Source organism: Lathamus discolor, chromosome 1 (genome assembly GCF_037157495.1).
Source record: "Lathamus discolor isolate bLatDis1 chromosome 1, bLatDis1.hap1, whole genome shotgun sequence".
In the NCBI taxonomy this organism is placed as follows: Eukaryota; Metazoa; Chordata; class Aves; order Psittaciformes; family Psittacidae; genus Lathamus; species Lathamus discolor.
Genome location: NC_088884.1, coordinates 99,336,591 through 99,351,564, shown reverse-complemented (window position 1 = coordinate 99,351,564; position 14,974 = coordinate 99,336,591). Strand labels below are relative to the sequence as shown.

At 37.4% G+C, this 14,974-nt stretch overlaps 1 protein-coding gene across 13 annotated transcripts in view; it reads left to right on the top strand.

Annotated features, from left to right (window-relative positions):
* INPP4B (inositol polyphosphate-4-phosphatase type II B) overlaps nucleotides 1-14,974 on the top strand; it is a 342,362-nt gene that overhangs the window by 251,304 nt on the left and 76,084 nt on the right. For all 13 annotated transcript variants that reach the window (XM_065687745.1, XM_065687774.1, XM_065687770.1 and 10 more), the window contains 2 exons: nucleotides 4,357-4,461; nucleotides 12,046-12,154. In XM_065687745.1, the coding sequence (XP_065543817.1) occupies nucleotides 4,357-4,461; nucleotides 12,046-12,154 (214 nt within the window). The remainder of the gene's footprint in view (nucleotides 1-4,356; nucleotides 4,462-12,045; nucleotides 12,155-14,974) is intronic.

Genomic DNA, 14,974 nt, shown 5'->3' with positions numbered 1-14,974 from the left:
TAATCTTTTGAAATATCTGGTATATAGTTATGGAGAATTTGCAGTATTTTCTTAATTATTTATAGCTTTCTACATACTCCAAACAAAACTTTTTCTGTATCTACTGAGAAATGGATTAACTGGGTTTTAGCTCAATATACAACTAAAATGCATAGCAGAATAACTGTTTCTTTTAAAGAATTCGGTGCTTAGGATGAATTTGCTGCACTGCGTAGGTGAGACACAAATCTTTCCCTTCCAAAATATTCATTCAAACTGTACTTTTATCCTTTAGCAATCATCTTCTAATACAGGACTGAGTATGGTATTTCTCATTGCAGATTGCTCTCTGGAGTTCTGTGGCTTTCTTAGTCACAGGAAAAGATAAATCCTGTTTCAGTGTATGAGCAAAACACAGTCTCTAAATGAAACTAAACATTTTGGGAGCAGTTGATCACCTGCTTCAATGAGTGTGTGTGTTGGGGAATAAAACTCAGCTGTTACACTAACTGTTGTATAATATTTTGCATTTTGGTTGCAGAAGTGTAATTTCTTGTATTTATGATTGTTTTCCATCATCAGATCTGATTTTGGCAGACTGCTGTCTGATCCAGCGTGACACTTCTATGTTTCTGTGTTTTAACTGATGTGTGCTTTTTAATGCTGAGCTAATAACATTTTGAAAGCAAACCATAAAATATCATATGCAAGGCAATAGATACAGATCATGAAAGAATCTATGTAATGATTATAACTTGCAGGAAAAGACTGAAATAAACTTTTGAGAATAAAATGAAAATAGACACTGTAATCTATTAAGCATAAATCCTGCAAGTCCAAGTGAAATTGAAAAGGTTGGTGATGTTAAATGACCTGTCTTGACTGTGGTTTGAGATAACTGCAACAGACATGGGAACCTAGTCTGAGGAGAACAGAACCAGCCCATATGAAAAAGAGTAGGAACATCTCTCTGAAAACAAAACAAAGCAGGAAACAAAGCAACCTAATAATTGTAGTGAAGATGAGAAATAAGGGGAAGATCTTAATTTGCTGGTCAGCACACAGGTATACCTCCTTACTAATTCAGTACTAGTAAATACTTGTGTATACTTGGAATACCCCTGATTTTGCATATTGTGTGAAAAAAAGTTACTTTAACATTCAAAGACTTATTTTATTGGGATCAATGGGCTAACTGCACATTTTAAAGCCAAATAATAGCCCAGTCCTTCTAATGAAGACAGCATTTACTTTTAACCCTGCAATATCTTATTAGATGTCACAAATAAATTAGATGATAAATCCACTTCTGAAGGACCAATTCCATGAGAGTCATCTAGATGCACATATCTCCAATTTCCTTTTGTATCAGCACTAGGGAAGACTGTTAACTCATAAGCCATGTAAAGAGGGGAGATAGCATCTGCAAATAATTCTTTTTTTTCCGAAATGTTCCCTCATTTCTCCTATACAATCACATGCTGGGTTTTCTGAGAGACAGTTACTTCAGATTCAATTGAGCTATTTGTGGAATTTAATGGAGAAGGCTATTTCTTGTTAAATTTGGAGACTGCATGAGTGTTAGACAGCAGTTTTGATTTAACAGCGTATTTACTGAAAATGGAGGTTTAAGGAAGTTAAGACTATTTCAAATTTGAGTTGTTTTGGCAAATAACTCCCCTCAAAAACGCGGGAGAATTTTATAGAATGACAAGTATTTTTGTTTCAAGGAAACATAACAGAAATCTAAAAGAGCCAGGGAACATCAGAACAAATAATTTTAGGTTAATTTTAAATACAGATTTGGTGGTTTGGGGAGGGAGTAGAACTTTAAAACTTATTTTTTTGTGCGCTTTAGTTTGACCCGTGATGATTTCCAAACACACCTTTTTTTCTTTTTTCTTTTTTCTTTTTTTTTTTCCCATTTCAGTCATCAAACTGAAAATTCTGTCCATCTAGTTTAAGGCAATCCCTGCCTCTATCACAAAGGTCCTTATGTGACACCAGGCAAGACAGCCTTCAGAAGTGGTTAGTGTGTGGTGTTCTTTTTTGGAAGCCTGGCAATAGACACCAGCTGTTTTGCAGACGTACTCAGTACTCATGGATGTAATTCAGCTCGGTGGGAGCTGTGCTTCCAAAATGGAATGTGATGTTGCATTATAATGTGTGCTCTGCAGAATGACATCCTCCATATCTCATATTGATGCATTGTTTTCTTAAATGATTTGACCTTTTATTGTCTGCCATTAGAATGGATAAAATTATAACCCTTTTTCTCAGCCAGTTAAAATTGTTCTATAAATATTTGTAAAACCCTTAGAAACTGTTGGCATGCAGTAAAGAGGTTTGAGGGAATGAATAATCCTGTCTTTGTGGGAGGCTTGAGCAGTATATTTGAATCCAGATACCTAAGTAAAAGTTGGAAACAAAATATTGAATCATTATTTCTAAAGTGAGCAGCAGAGATACTAAACATTCAATGAGCTGGAAAAAAGCTAGAATGTGTTAAGTCATTGAAGTCTATTTCAGAGTTCCTCTTCAGATGGATGTCAGATGAAGGTTGCATCTATATTCCTGTATTTCCTAACTTTGAAGAGTTTAATCTTGCAACAATAACAACAACAGCAACGGTTTTAATAGAGGGGTTGTAGTTTTCTTGGTCATTAAATACAACTTACCGAGCTATTTGAAAACTAACAAACTACACTAAAAATTTGTTTAATCACATGGATGATACTGGCAAACACAGACTGAGGTATTAATGCCACTGCATGAATATCACATACCTGAGTAAACAGAATAACTGATAGCAGTAGGTGGTTATTATCCCATATGTTTCTGGCACTGGACAGGAAGGGATTCTGCTTCACAGCTCTTCCCTGAAAAGAGGAGGAACAAGAGTCAGCAATGCTGCATGTATGCAACTCCAGCCCAGAACAGAAGTGTACTCTAGGGAAAGCAGGCTCTTCTGTTCCCTCCTTCTCTTCTTTTGCCTGTCCCTTTTAATCTGCTGACATCTTTTTCTTATCTTAGTCTGCCAGTGCTTCCTTGTCTCAGATGCAGTTATCATTCCTTAAGCTTTGATCTCGTTTTTAGCTGAATTCTGATAATCTGCACTCCTTTTGGATTTCCTTCCTAATGATTTGCAGTCTCCTCACCTACACTATTCCTCATACAGTTGAAGTTCCCTTTACTGTTCCTATAATTTTGTCTTTCTATGCTCTCCAGGTGCAGGTTTCCTGCTGGTATTCTTCGTCATCCATGGTTCCTTATTTCAGTCTGCATCTGCAAATTTTCTGTCAAAGCTGAATCTTTGACTTCTGTCAATTGCTTTTCTTTCTACTTTTGCTCTTAATCTTTGTTGTATTATTTACTTACTAAGCTTAGGTAGCAGCCTAAGCAAGGCTGGCTGGTCTGGATCATCACTGGTGCCCTCTGGCAATGATATTTGCATTGGGAAGCTCAGTGCTTAGTCTTGTTGGAATCTATCGCAGTTTCAACAAATAACCGCTAGCAGATCTTGATTGACTAAGTCAAAAAGAAGAATTTAAAATATTTCATATTTTCCCCTTAAGAGAATGTTGAACAGATTGAACCTTTCCAAAGACCTTTGAAAATTATAGTGTACTGCAAAAATTGTCTAGGTGAATGTTGGGTGATTGAGTGAGAAGATAGGACTCTCTCCTAATTTACACCCTTTAATTTTATATATGCATATGCTGTTATCAAATATTTCCAGGTAAATTACATTTTCATACTGTCAAGCTTTAATTATATTCCTTTATGCCACCATAAAGTTAATCATAATCTCATATTTTGGAATTATGCAACCAGATTTATTTATTTTTTTTTTCCCCAGCACATTGCGCTGCTTCTGGTTCTGGCTTTTTAGAAAGAAAACCCATTTATAGCTTTTCTTAAGCTAGTTTATATTTCTTGATTTAAAATTTCTAGGAACGATGCATAGCCTTGTCAATGTAATCCTTTTGCTTGAAGAAAAAAAATGTTACTTGGTGAAAATGTAGTACCTCCACAGCTCTGTATCCCTGTGTTTTTAGCACAGAATAAACATAATGCGCATTAACTGTGACATTGTTTCCAGCAGACTGCAGAGCAATTTCAAACAGCGGGAAAAGATGTCTATCACCTAGACTGAAAAATTAGATTGTTCTCTGAATTAAAAGCTGTTTTGTTGCTTCCAATATGGATACATGCTGAGACTCAGTTAGTGAACCATTCTTCTCCTAATGTACAGTTACACATTAAAAGTAAATTAAAGAAGACTTCTAACATACAAGTATTGTCCTTGCATTAAAAAGAAGACAAAACATCTGCTGGGTGCTTAAGATAATGATTCTTTAAACTGTTGTTTTTCAGGTTCTTCCTTCAAATCAAGCTGTAGCAAAGGAGAAAAAACATTAGAATTCATCCCAATAAATCTTCATCTGCAAAGAATGCATGTGCATAGTCCTCGATTGAAAGGTAAAGTATATCCTGCAGAGAAGTTTTCCAAGTATGACAAAGTATGTTTTGAAATGCAATTAAACTTTCAACTAAGAGGTATGGTTTTCATTGTAGCCCGTTTTAAGATGTAAATATCTGAATTTATATATCCTGTTTTAAGGATGAACATTGGGTGGACATGCTTCAGATTTAAAACTGCAGTGGAACTGAGAGGTATTCTATTTAGAGAGTTAAGTCTTGGTAATGTTGAATTTTCACTTAATCACTCTTGTTAAATTTTGTAGGTGGGATGAAAAGATGCTACAGATAAAAAGCGTGAAAAATAATAGTATTGCATTGATTCATTTTTTAGTAAATTTATGTGCAATTTGAACTTTTGTCAGTTTGCAGAATGGTGAGGAGAAAAGCGTATCGCAAGAAATACAGTGACTTATAAAGAAAATTCTGAGATTCATTTCCTGTTGCATGCATTTTTCCAGTTAGTGAAGTTTGTGCAGTATTAGCTCGTTTGTAAAATTTGTGCAGTATTGTAAGATTTGATACAGGAGGTTTCTTGCATGACCAGATTGTTGCTTGGTTTGGTTGGGCTTGTTTGGTGGTTTTGTTTTTCTAATAAAATCAGAATCAGTCTTCCAAATGTATTATTTAAAAATCTGTGCTTTACAGGCTTAAAGTGTTAATTTTTTTCACTTTAATGGGCTCTAGAAACTTTGTGTGTTTATTTTTTGCCTTTGTTTTGTATACATATCTGGAACCTGTCTTCCCAAAGATTTTGATTTCAGTCTCTCATGCCTGTGCATCTGCTTCTAAAACCCAAGCTCTACAGTTTGGGTGTTGTTTGGAATATTTCTAGAGCAACTGAGTATGACTGTCCATAGAAGACCACACTTAAATCATGAGATCAAAGAAGTGAACAGCTTGCCCATCCTCCACATTTCAAATTCTTAAAGTAGCATGCAGATGCTGAGATTGATTGGAAGACCTGGATCTGTGCTGGAAAGTAGGAATCAGACCCAAATTTAAAGCTGTACAAGGGATTTCTCTGCCTCATCTTCTGAAGGCACAAGTTTTGGATACTGGTAGCAGATGGAAAACTTAAGAAGTGGTTAACAACATTTCTTTCAAGTTGTGGGGTTTTTTTTTTTATAAATTCCAGGTGTGTTGTGCTCACGTTGTTTCTATAAAACTGAGCAAATAAGTAAATGAAGAATATATGTTCACTGAAATGTATTCATAGCTTATACATGATTCAATATAATGTGTGGTTGCAGTATAGAACTAATAGTGTCATGATTCATACTGACACACTGCACAGTCACATCCTTCTAGGGCATTGGCTTAATTTTCCACTGTGGTGTATAATGTCAGTGCAGTGTAAAAAAAGCAAGTCTTACCTGCCTTGTTTCTGAGGTGTTTCTGGTTGGTTGGTTGGTTTGTTGGGGTTTTTTTCCTCTCACTGTGCCACCAGAGATAGTGATAAGAGCACAAAATATTTCCTCCTAGAGACTGCTGGGATAAACTTACCAGCCTAGGTGATGCTAGTTCAGTTAGGGATGGTGTTACTTCTAAACTTATTATCATAGAATGGTTAGAGTTGGAAAGGACCTTAAGATCATGTCGTTCCAAACCCCCCATCATGGGCAGGAATGCCTCACACTAAACCATGTCCAGCCTTGCCTTGAGCACTGCCAGGGATGGAGCATTTGCCAGTTCTTTAAACAACCTGTGCCAGTGCCTCACCACGCTCACAGTAAAGAACTTCTTCCTTATATCTAACTTGAACTTCCCCTGGTTTAGTTTGAACCCATTACCTCTTGGCCTATCAATACAGTCCCTAATGAAGAGTCCCTCTCCAGCATCCTTCTAGGCCCCCTTCAGATGCTGGAAGGCTGCTATGAGGTCTCTACGCAGCCTTCTCTTCTCCAGGCTGAACAGCCCCATCTTTCTTAGTTTGTCTTCATATGGGAGGTGCTTCAGCCCCCTGATCATTCTCGTGACCCTCCTCTGGACTTCCTCTGACATCTCCATGTCCTACTTATGCTGAGGACACCAGAACTGCACACAGTACTGTAAGTGAGGTCTCACGAGAGCAGAGTAGAGGGGCAGGATCACCTTCGACCTTCTGGTCATGCTCCTCTTGATGCAGCCCAGGACACTGTTGGATATCTGTGCTGCGAGCTCACACTACCGGCTCATGTTAAGTTTCTCATTAACAAACACCCCAAAGTCCTCCTCAACAGGGCTGCTCTGAATCTCTTCTCTGCCCAATCTGTAGCTGTGTTGGGATTGCCCCAACCCAGGTGCAGGACCTTGCACTTGTCCTTGTTGAACTTCATAATGTTGGCATAGACCCACCTCTCAAGCATGTCCAGGTCCCTCTGGATGGCATTCCTTCCCTCCAGCATATCAACTGATCCACACAACTTGGTGTCATCGGCAAACTTGCTGAGGGCGCACTCAGTCCCACTGTCCATGAACAGGATCAGTCCCAACACTGACTCCTGAGAGACATCACTCATTACTGGTCTCCCATTGGACATTGACCCGTTGACTGCAACTCTCTGTGCAGCCATCCAGCCAATTCTTTATCCACCAAGTGGTCTATCAAATTGATGTCTCTCCAGTTTAGAGACAAGGATGTCGCATGGGACAGTGTCAAACGCTTTGCACAAGTCTGGGTGGACGATGTCAACTGCTTTGCCCCTATTCATCAGTTCTGTAGTCCCATCGTAGAAGGCCACCAAATTGGTCAGGCAGGATTTCCCCTTAGTGAAGCCATGTTGGCTGTCACAAACTACCTTGTTGTTTTGATGTGCCCTAGCATGGTTTCCAGGAGAATGTGCTCCATGATCCTGTCACGCACAGAGATGAGACTGACTGATCTGTATTCCCCTGGGTCTTCCATTTTCCCCTTCTTGAAAATGGGGGTTATATTACCCTTCTTCCATTCGTCAGGAATTTCACCTGACTGCCATGATTTTTCAAATATGATGGACAGTGGCTTAGCAACTTCATCTGCCAGCTCCTTTGGGACTTGTGGATGGATTTCATCAGGTCCTTTGGGCTTGTGGATGGATTTCATAAGGTCCTGTGGACTTGTGCACATTCAGGTTCCTAAGATGATCTCAAATCTGATCCTCTCCTACAGTGGGCCTAAGGTCTCCATTCTCACAGTCTCTACATCTGTCTTCCAAGACTTGGGTGGTGTGGCTAGAGTACTTGCTGGTGAAGACTGAGGCAAAGTCATCATTGAGAACCTCTGCCTTCTCCAAATATATCCTATTTCTCAGGAAGCCTTAATGAGCCCAGTGCTGCCTGTGCCTAAATCAGCTTATTCAATGCTAACCTGTGCCATGTAAGCATTTGCTTAGCATTAAGCGAAAATATCTCTCTTGATTATGCTGAAAATACCGTAAACATCTGATACCTTATGGAAAGGGTGATAATTTTCTGTAATGTCATTTGTGATTCTGTTTAATACAGAGTTCCGCTGCTGCTGCTTGCATTTAATTTTAACAGCATCCTTTACAGATAAAAGATTATGTATAAGCAAATCATAGTACAGTGAATAATATATTGATTAATTGAGATTATTAAATTTGCTGTCACTGTAGAAACATGTAAATTACACTGTAAAGTTTTGTCTTGTAAATACAGTCTGCATCTAAGCAGATTGTAAAACGGTCAGTAGAAACAATGATTGTGGGAGTACTAGATTGTGTACTGCCGATGTTCATTCACTTCCAATTTAGAACATGGGATCTTCTGAGTATCTATTAGGTACTGTATTGTTCCAATATTTTGTTATTTCTTCTACTAAACAATGGTTGCTCCAAACATTTTAGCAAGATGGGGAGTTATTGTGACAGAATATGACAGCATGAATTTTAATGTAGCTACTCTTTTGAAGTTAATACACGCAAAAGCATTTTTAGATTTGCAATGACTACACATGGCTAGAACTGTAATTTTACATCTTTTCAAGAAAACCTTTGGCCACAGGACATTGTATGTTTATTTGCTAAATAAAAAAGTGGAATGAAATATGCTACTTAATCACCCCCAACTTTTGCACTGCTGGAGTTTGTTTTCTTTTGTTTTCAGTGAATTTTCTCCTTTCTCCTCCAAAATCATTTTGCTTGTGGCATATGGTTAATCCATAATTGAAAAGGGTACAGAAAGAATTAAATGTTAGAATCATTTTCTAAATTTAGAACTTGAAGTTATAAAACACTCCCTTTTTTCTTTAGCTAATGTTTGGTTTGCTGACGTAAAAATTAGATAAAGCTGAGTGTTACACTCAAGTTCAGAGATTGTAAAACATTAATAGAGAAGAGAACTCGTGTTAAAATCAGGGTATTTCTGCTTGCCCATATTTTTGGGACTGACACCTTAGTTACGGGGAGCTCTTTTTATTTCTCTGTTTACAAAATGGGTTCCTCAATATGTTTAGGATATTTTGCTAGCTCTGTAGTATGGATGCAACAAAAAGTAATTGATTTTTATTATATTTGCCTTTGGTTAGATAAATTATTTCTCTGTCTATTACATAGCTACCATCACATCTGTTTAATTCTGTGAACATTCACAGAGGTGGTGGTTAAACAAGCTGATGAGCCATAAAACTGTCATTAACCCTTACCTCACCAGATGTCTTAATTTCAAGAATGCAAAATAGGTTTTAATCCCACTGACCATGTGCATGCCCACTGATATGTGCTTTTTTGTTCAACATGTTCAATTACAGGCTTACTTTTATCGAACTTTGATTTAGGTTGTTATTTGCAACTGACATGGAATAGAAAATACCTGTGTGTTTAAACTTACAATAGGAACAGCTTTGAGAAAAATACTATTTCATTATGGGATAACCAAATCCCTATCTATTTGATAAACACCACATTTTGCTTTGTTCATCATACTACAAAGTTCAAATTTATATATTGCCATAGCTTTGCTTTTGTCCCTGTTCATACATTGTGTTTGTTTGAAACAAATTTGGTGGACTGAAGAAATTTTTATTTTGCTTCTGGCCAGTGGGAGACACTGTCTCTATGAAGGTAAAAACGTTACTTCAGTTCAATATTGAGCTGTGCTTGACATAAAATTTCCTTAGCTCTTTAAATTGGTCTGATAAAGCCTAGGTTTGTGGAACTTCTATCCTGTCACTGTGGATATCACCATGTTGCAAAAGCTGTGTTTTATTTGTGAAGGAGTGATGGGCAGGTAGTTTATATTTCTGCAGGGTGAAGAGATTGTTGGTTTTGGGCAAGTGTGTAATTGATGTTAGTGTTTCACTTGTACCAGTAGAAGGTGAGTGATATTTTTGAGTCAGAATAATTGGTATGAAACGATGACTAAGTCAAAGCTCTGTTTCCTTGCACTCCAATCTTCTGCATTTTCTTCCTTCAATATCTGAAGTAGGTATTTGAAGAAGGGTTGAGGGGTCTTTCTAACACCTATTAATTAATATTTTGGGAGAAGCATGCTGACAGTATGGTACAGCTCCTACAATTCTCTGCTGGATTTTAAGGTCTGTCTCCACTGTATTGTCAACAGTCATCTGTTCTTGAAGCGGACAATGGTTGTGAGTTAATGGAGCATTCCTGTACCAGTGCACTCATGCTGACACTGCATGTGCTTTACATGAAGCTTCATTGATGTGAAAGTGGACCACATCAAAAGGCATTCCTTGCAGCACTTTCCAGCATACTGTCCTCTGGAAAGTGGGAATGAGACTGCCCTGTGACTGTCACTAGGGTCATAGACATTTTCTTCTACTTAGCCACTCTCACTCTCCCATGTTTGCTTGCATGGGGTAGATGCTCAGCTGTTCTGGGTGTGTTCGTGTCTCAGACATCCTTGACCATGATGAGAAGATGCCATAGGCTGAATTAAAGCTTCCTTGTGGGCAAATCCTCCATAAAATTAGCTATAAGCAGGGTCACTATTTCTTTTTAAAACAGAGGCAGCAAAAGCACCAGGGTTTACTCTTTTAAGTATTTTCTTGAGTTAATCTGTAAACATATACAGAAGCCATTATTCAGTTACCCTGATGGGTTCATATCTTATTTTGGTTTCAAGCCACCGTTTTGTGTTTTTTTTTAAGGAATAGAACTACTTATTGTCAAGTACTGATAGAGCTCTAATAGCCCAAGATTATGTAGTATGGACTAATCTCTATTAAGACCTGAAAGAATGGGCTATTGAAGAATCTTGATGCTCACCTTAGGCTAATGAAATTGTGTCACTTCTTCTTTTAAGTGGAAATTGAAGAGTCACCAATTAGAGTGCAAATCAATTTGAGCGAATATGCTTTGACATTCAGCTCTGGAAATAAAACATAGTTCATTAACTGTGAATCATTTGTACTGTGTTCTTGCTTCTAGGGATATTTATCATCAAAATGCAAGAAAAGTTCTATTTTAGGAAAGGATTAGATTTTAATTTAAATGGAAAGCTTCCTTAATGAATAAAATAGTTCACAGAAAAAATTCCTCTAACTCTTCCTTTAGAAATACATTGTAAGAATGAGGCATTCTGACCTGTATTTTTATACCTCCAGTAAGCTTGGCACAAAACAGGTACTGCTTACTGCAAACATAAATTCTGCAAATGTAAATTTAAACCTTGAAGGAATAATTATTGTGGTTTGGGGTGTAATTAAATCTTCATCCCTGCATTGACAATCAATCACAGGCACAAAATGAAAGGCTGTTTTTAAGATGATGTTCCACCTCCAGTTCTGTAACCATACAGAAAAAGTTCATCCTGTATGTCACAAGATATCAGGTACATACGGAGAATAATAACACTTTGTTGTCTCATCAAGAATTTCAATAGTATGGTATATTTTCCGTTCTGTTAGCTTTTCAGCTGAAAACAATTTACATTCTCTGTGTTTATAAGCATATATAAAAAGGAAGTACGTGTCATAGAACAGGGTTCTTCAATTTAGCATTAAACAGGTAATTATATCTGCAAGTGGAAGATAAACAAATTCAGAGCATAAAATAAGTGGAGATTTGATTGATTGATTAATCTTTGGAGGACTTCTCTCGGAATGTAGCAAATTCATTGTCACTTGAAGTCTTTAAATCAGAATCTGATTGTGTTTGTTTGTTTGTTTTTAAAGATGCTTTTACTCAGCCAGAAAATATAAACTTGGTGCCTGAAACATTAGCTGTAATTCAAGTAGTCAGACTCTTCAGTTCCATCATAATGGTCTCTTTTGACTCTAAAATGCATGAATCTGTGCATCTCAACATGATTGCAAGTTAAATAATGGAAGGGGTAATAAAGTGAAATACACAAAGGGCCAATTTACCTGGCAGCTTTGTAAACTGCAGAGCTGGAATACTGTTCTATGCTGTGGCATATAGTTTAGATGTAGCAATAAATCAGATAAACTTTTTAAGGTGTGCAGGTGGCTATATGGAAAGAATGGTTAGCCTTTGGGCCTCCTTGAGACACAGATTCTCGATTATTCGTTGGAACTAATATAGACCTGTTGTACTTGCATCTTGTAGAGTAGATCATAGTGTTGCCATACCATGGGGATAGGCCCATGCAAATCTCTGTGCTTGTCTGTTGCTGTTCCAGATGCTCTGTATGATGTCATCACGGTGGGAGCGCCGGCGGCGCATTTCCAAGGATTTAAGAATGGTGGTCTCCGAAAACTGCTGAGTAAATTTGAGGCAGAAAGACGAAAGTAAGTAATTTTATAAGTAGCTAGGAAAATATCATTAAAGTTGCATTAAAATGTTATGAGCTCACTTGAGTAACAAAATGGTTTACCCTGCTGAATGCGTGGAAGATTAAAATCTAGTAGGACTGAACAAGGATGCATTTATAACCTATTTCCTTTATCTTCCCTGCTTTATTGGGCTGCAAAATTGAAGCACAGTTTACTTCTAGTGTCAAGACCTATTTTTGAACACAAATTCAAAATTGTGACATTTTCTTCCTATATTTTGGGAACTTGAGGAATATCAGTGCTTGAAAACATGCTGTACAAAATGAGATAGCGTTTTGGTAATTCTTGTGCTAAGTGGAAAGTGGCTAGAGACAATTTTTCAATAAACAGAACTTTATTTCTGACAGCCCTGGGTATATGTGAACAAAAAGTATTTTTAGCATGTCTATGAAGTAAACAAGGAACTCCTCTTGGTTTTCAGAAAGATGAAATGAGAATAAGCAAAGATAAGACCCTAATTAAGGTTTCAGTTTATTGCGGTACTCAAATGCTTCGCTAACTACTCAACATGTACAATACTGTTAGTTGCATATTTTGCTAACCAAGAATTGGACGTATTTGTGTTTGTTGCTATGGCTGTTAAGAAATTTCAAGCAGCCACAGCTGTCGCTGGCAGCACCCATAGTTGTGACTGCTCAGTACTTCAACTAACTGTGCCAACCCCATGCAGTCAGTGGCACAACATTCAAAAGGGAATGCAGGAAGGTACTGCATATATGCTAATCTAAGCATCGGGATGCTCTGTAGAAAATGAATTCCATTGTTTTCAATGCTAAGAAAATTTTCATAGTTACGGTATCATAAAGAATGAGCAGAAATTATAAAAATCTATTGTTGATTTCTGGGTTGACTAGAAAATGGCATCAATACTAAAACCAAACTGAAACCAGCAGATGTATTTGCTTTGAAAACTGCATTAATATTTTTAGTCTGTGCATTTCATGACATAAAAACCTTATTAAATCTTCCAAAGTCTTTCATTTCCCTTGCCATCTCTGATGAGAAAGCTTGCTAGTGAAACATGAACATCACTGTTCACACAAGACCCATGAGTGGACTTCGTGTAAACAATAGGTACATATTCTACTATCAGCAACTGGATAGACAGCCTTATCCCCATGATATGGAGGGGTATGAAGTACATGATAAAGAAAATGTCTAAAGGCATTTCTTAAAATAGCTGCTTTTTAACTATCTGATTAATATAGTTGCAGTTGTATTTACTGGAGTTTTGTTACATTTCATAAGAAGAAAATAATGTCATAAGTGATATAAAGAACTTCACAGTGTTTTGCTTTCAGAAAATGAACCGTTTCTCACTTGTGCAATCCTGCAGCGTATCCATATTGACAGAATGTGATTTCCCAAAATGGAAGGTAGATGTAAGGGACACTTGAAATCATTAACTGAGATTTCTGTTCCTTGAAGAAAAGGAAAATGCTTTATAGGAAGAGACCTAGTCTTTCTTGAGTTCTTCCATATTGCAATAGCTCATAGGAATGGGTAGACAATGCTCTTGTTTCATAGATGCCCGTAACAGGAGAATAGAAGATGATGGGCTAGACTCATTTCTTTGGATCCTATTCAGTGTTCTGTGTCAAAAGGATAGGGTGGCAAAGGATACTCAGTGCTGCACTGCCTCTTCTCATTTTCATTCACTCTTCTTTTACTGAGTCAATCATGTAGACCTCTAAGGTGATAGATTGTGATCGAGTGCACAAGGTAAAGCTTTGTGCAGATTTTATCAAAGCATTTCCTACCTATTTCAAAGTGCTTACACATCACCTTATATTTGCCTTCCTGCTTAGACTTGTTTGCATCCCTCAGAAGCACTTGTATTTTGGTGACTTTCAAGGACAGTACTGGACTTTGACAGTGCAGTTTTCATGTTTCCTTGTTCCCACGGAAGAGCAAAAATCTGTATTTAGGATGATATAACTAGGGTAACTGTTAGTATCCTCTCAGACTCTTCCTAAAAATAAAAGGGCCTCCGTCAGGCTAACAAACTTAATTTTGAGCATTGAAAACAGGGGACTGCAATTTTAGCGAATCACTTACCAGACCTGAAGAAACGGACACTTAGCATACGAATTCCCATGAAGTAGAAAGGAGGAAACCTCCAAAATTCGTCTATCTTTGAGAGCAGCACAGAGCAAACTCAACTAGAAGCTCTTGTGTGAGTCAAAAGACAGGAGCAAGTAAGCTCTGAACATGAACTCACTTATTTGAATATTGAAGAATTGGTCTACTTTAAATATATACAAGAAGTGACCATTCTCATTCTTACCACGGAGAATTTCTTTCACTGTGGCAATGACAACTTTATTTTGTAGGCACCTGTTTGTTTAACTGCATGAGGATAGTTTGAGGACAAAGAGCATTTCCAGGGGCAGCTTTTACAATTTAAATTTTCTGGTTTACAATGGGAGCAGCTTTTCTGAGGATCTGGTTGAAGGAAGAAGTGACACCTTGAGATATCAGTCAGAATATAAAATGAACAGAAAAAAAATGCAGATTTAGCAGCCGGTTCCTCTAGGCGAACCGAGCTGAATAATTAGAGGAAGATGTGGGAAGAGATTATTTTTCAGGCCAATCCTGGTAGCTTTCAAGATAATGTTTGCACATGACAGAATGCCTTGCATGCCTTTGACCTTCAGACTGATTATTAGAATAGGTTATTGAAATATTCAGCAGTATCACCATATCACAAAATATTCCTTACTCAAATCTATGCTTGTGGAATTAACAAACAAGAGGAACTGTCAGCTGGTAGCA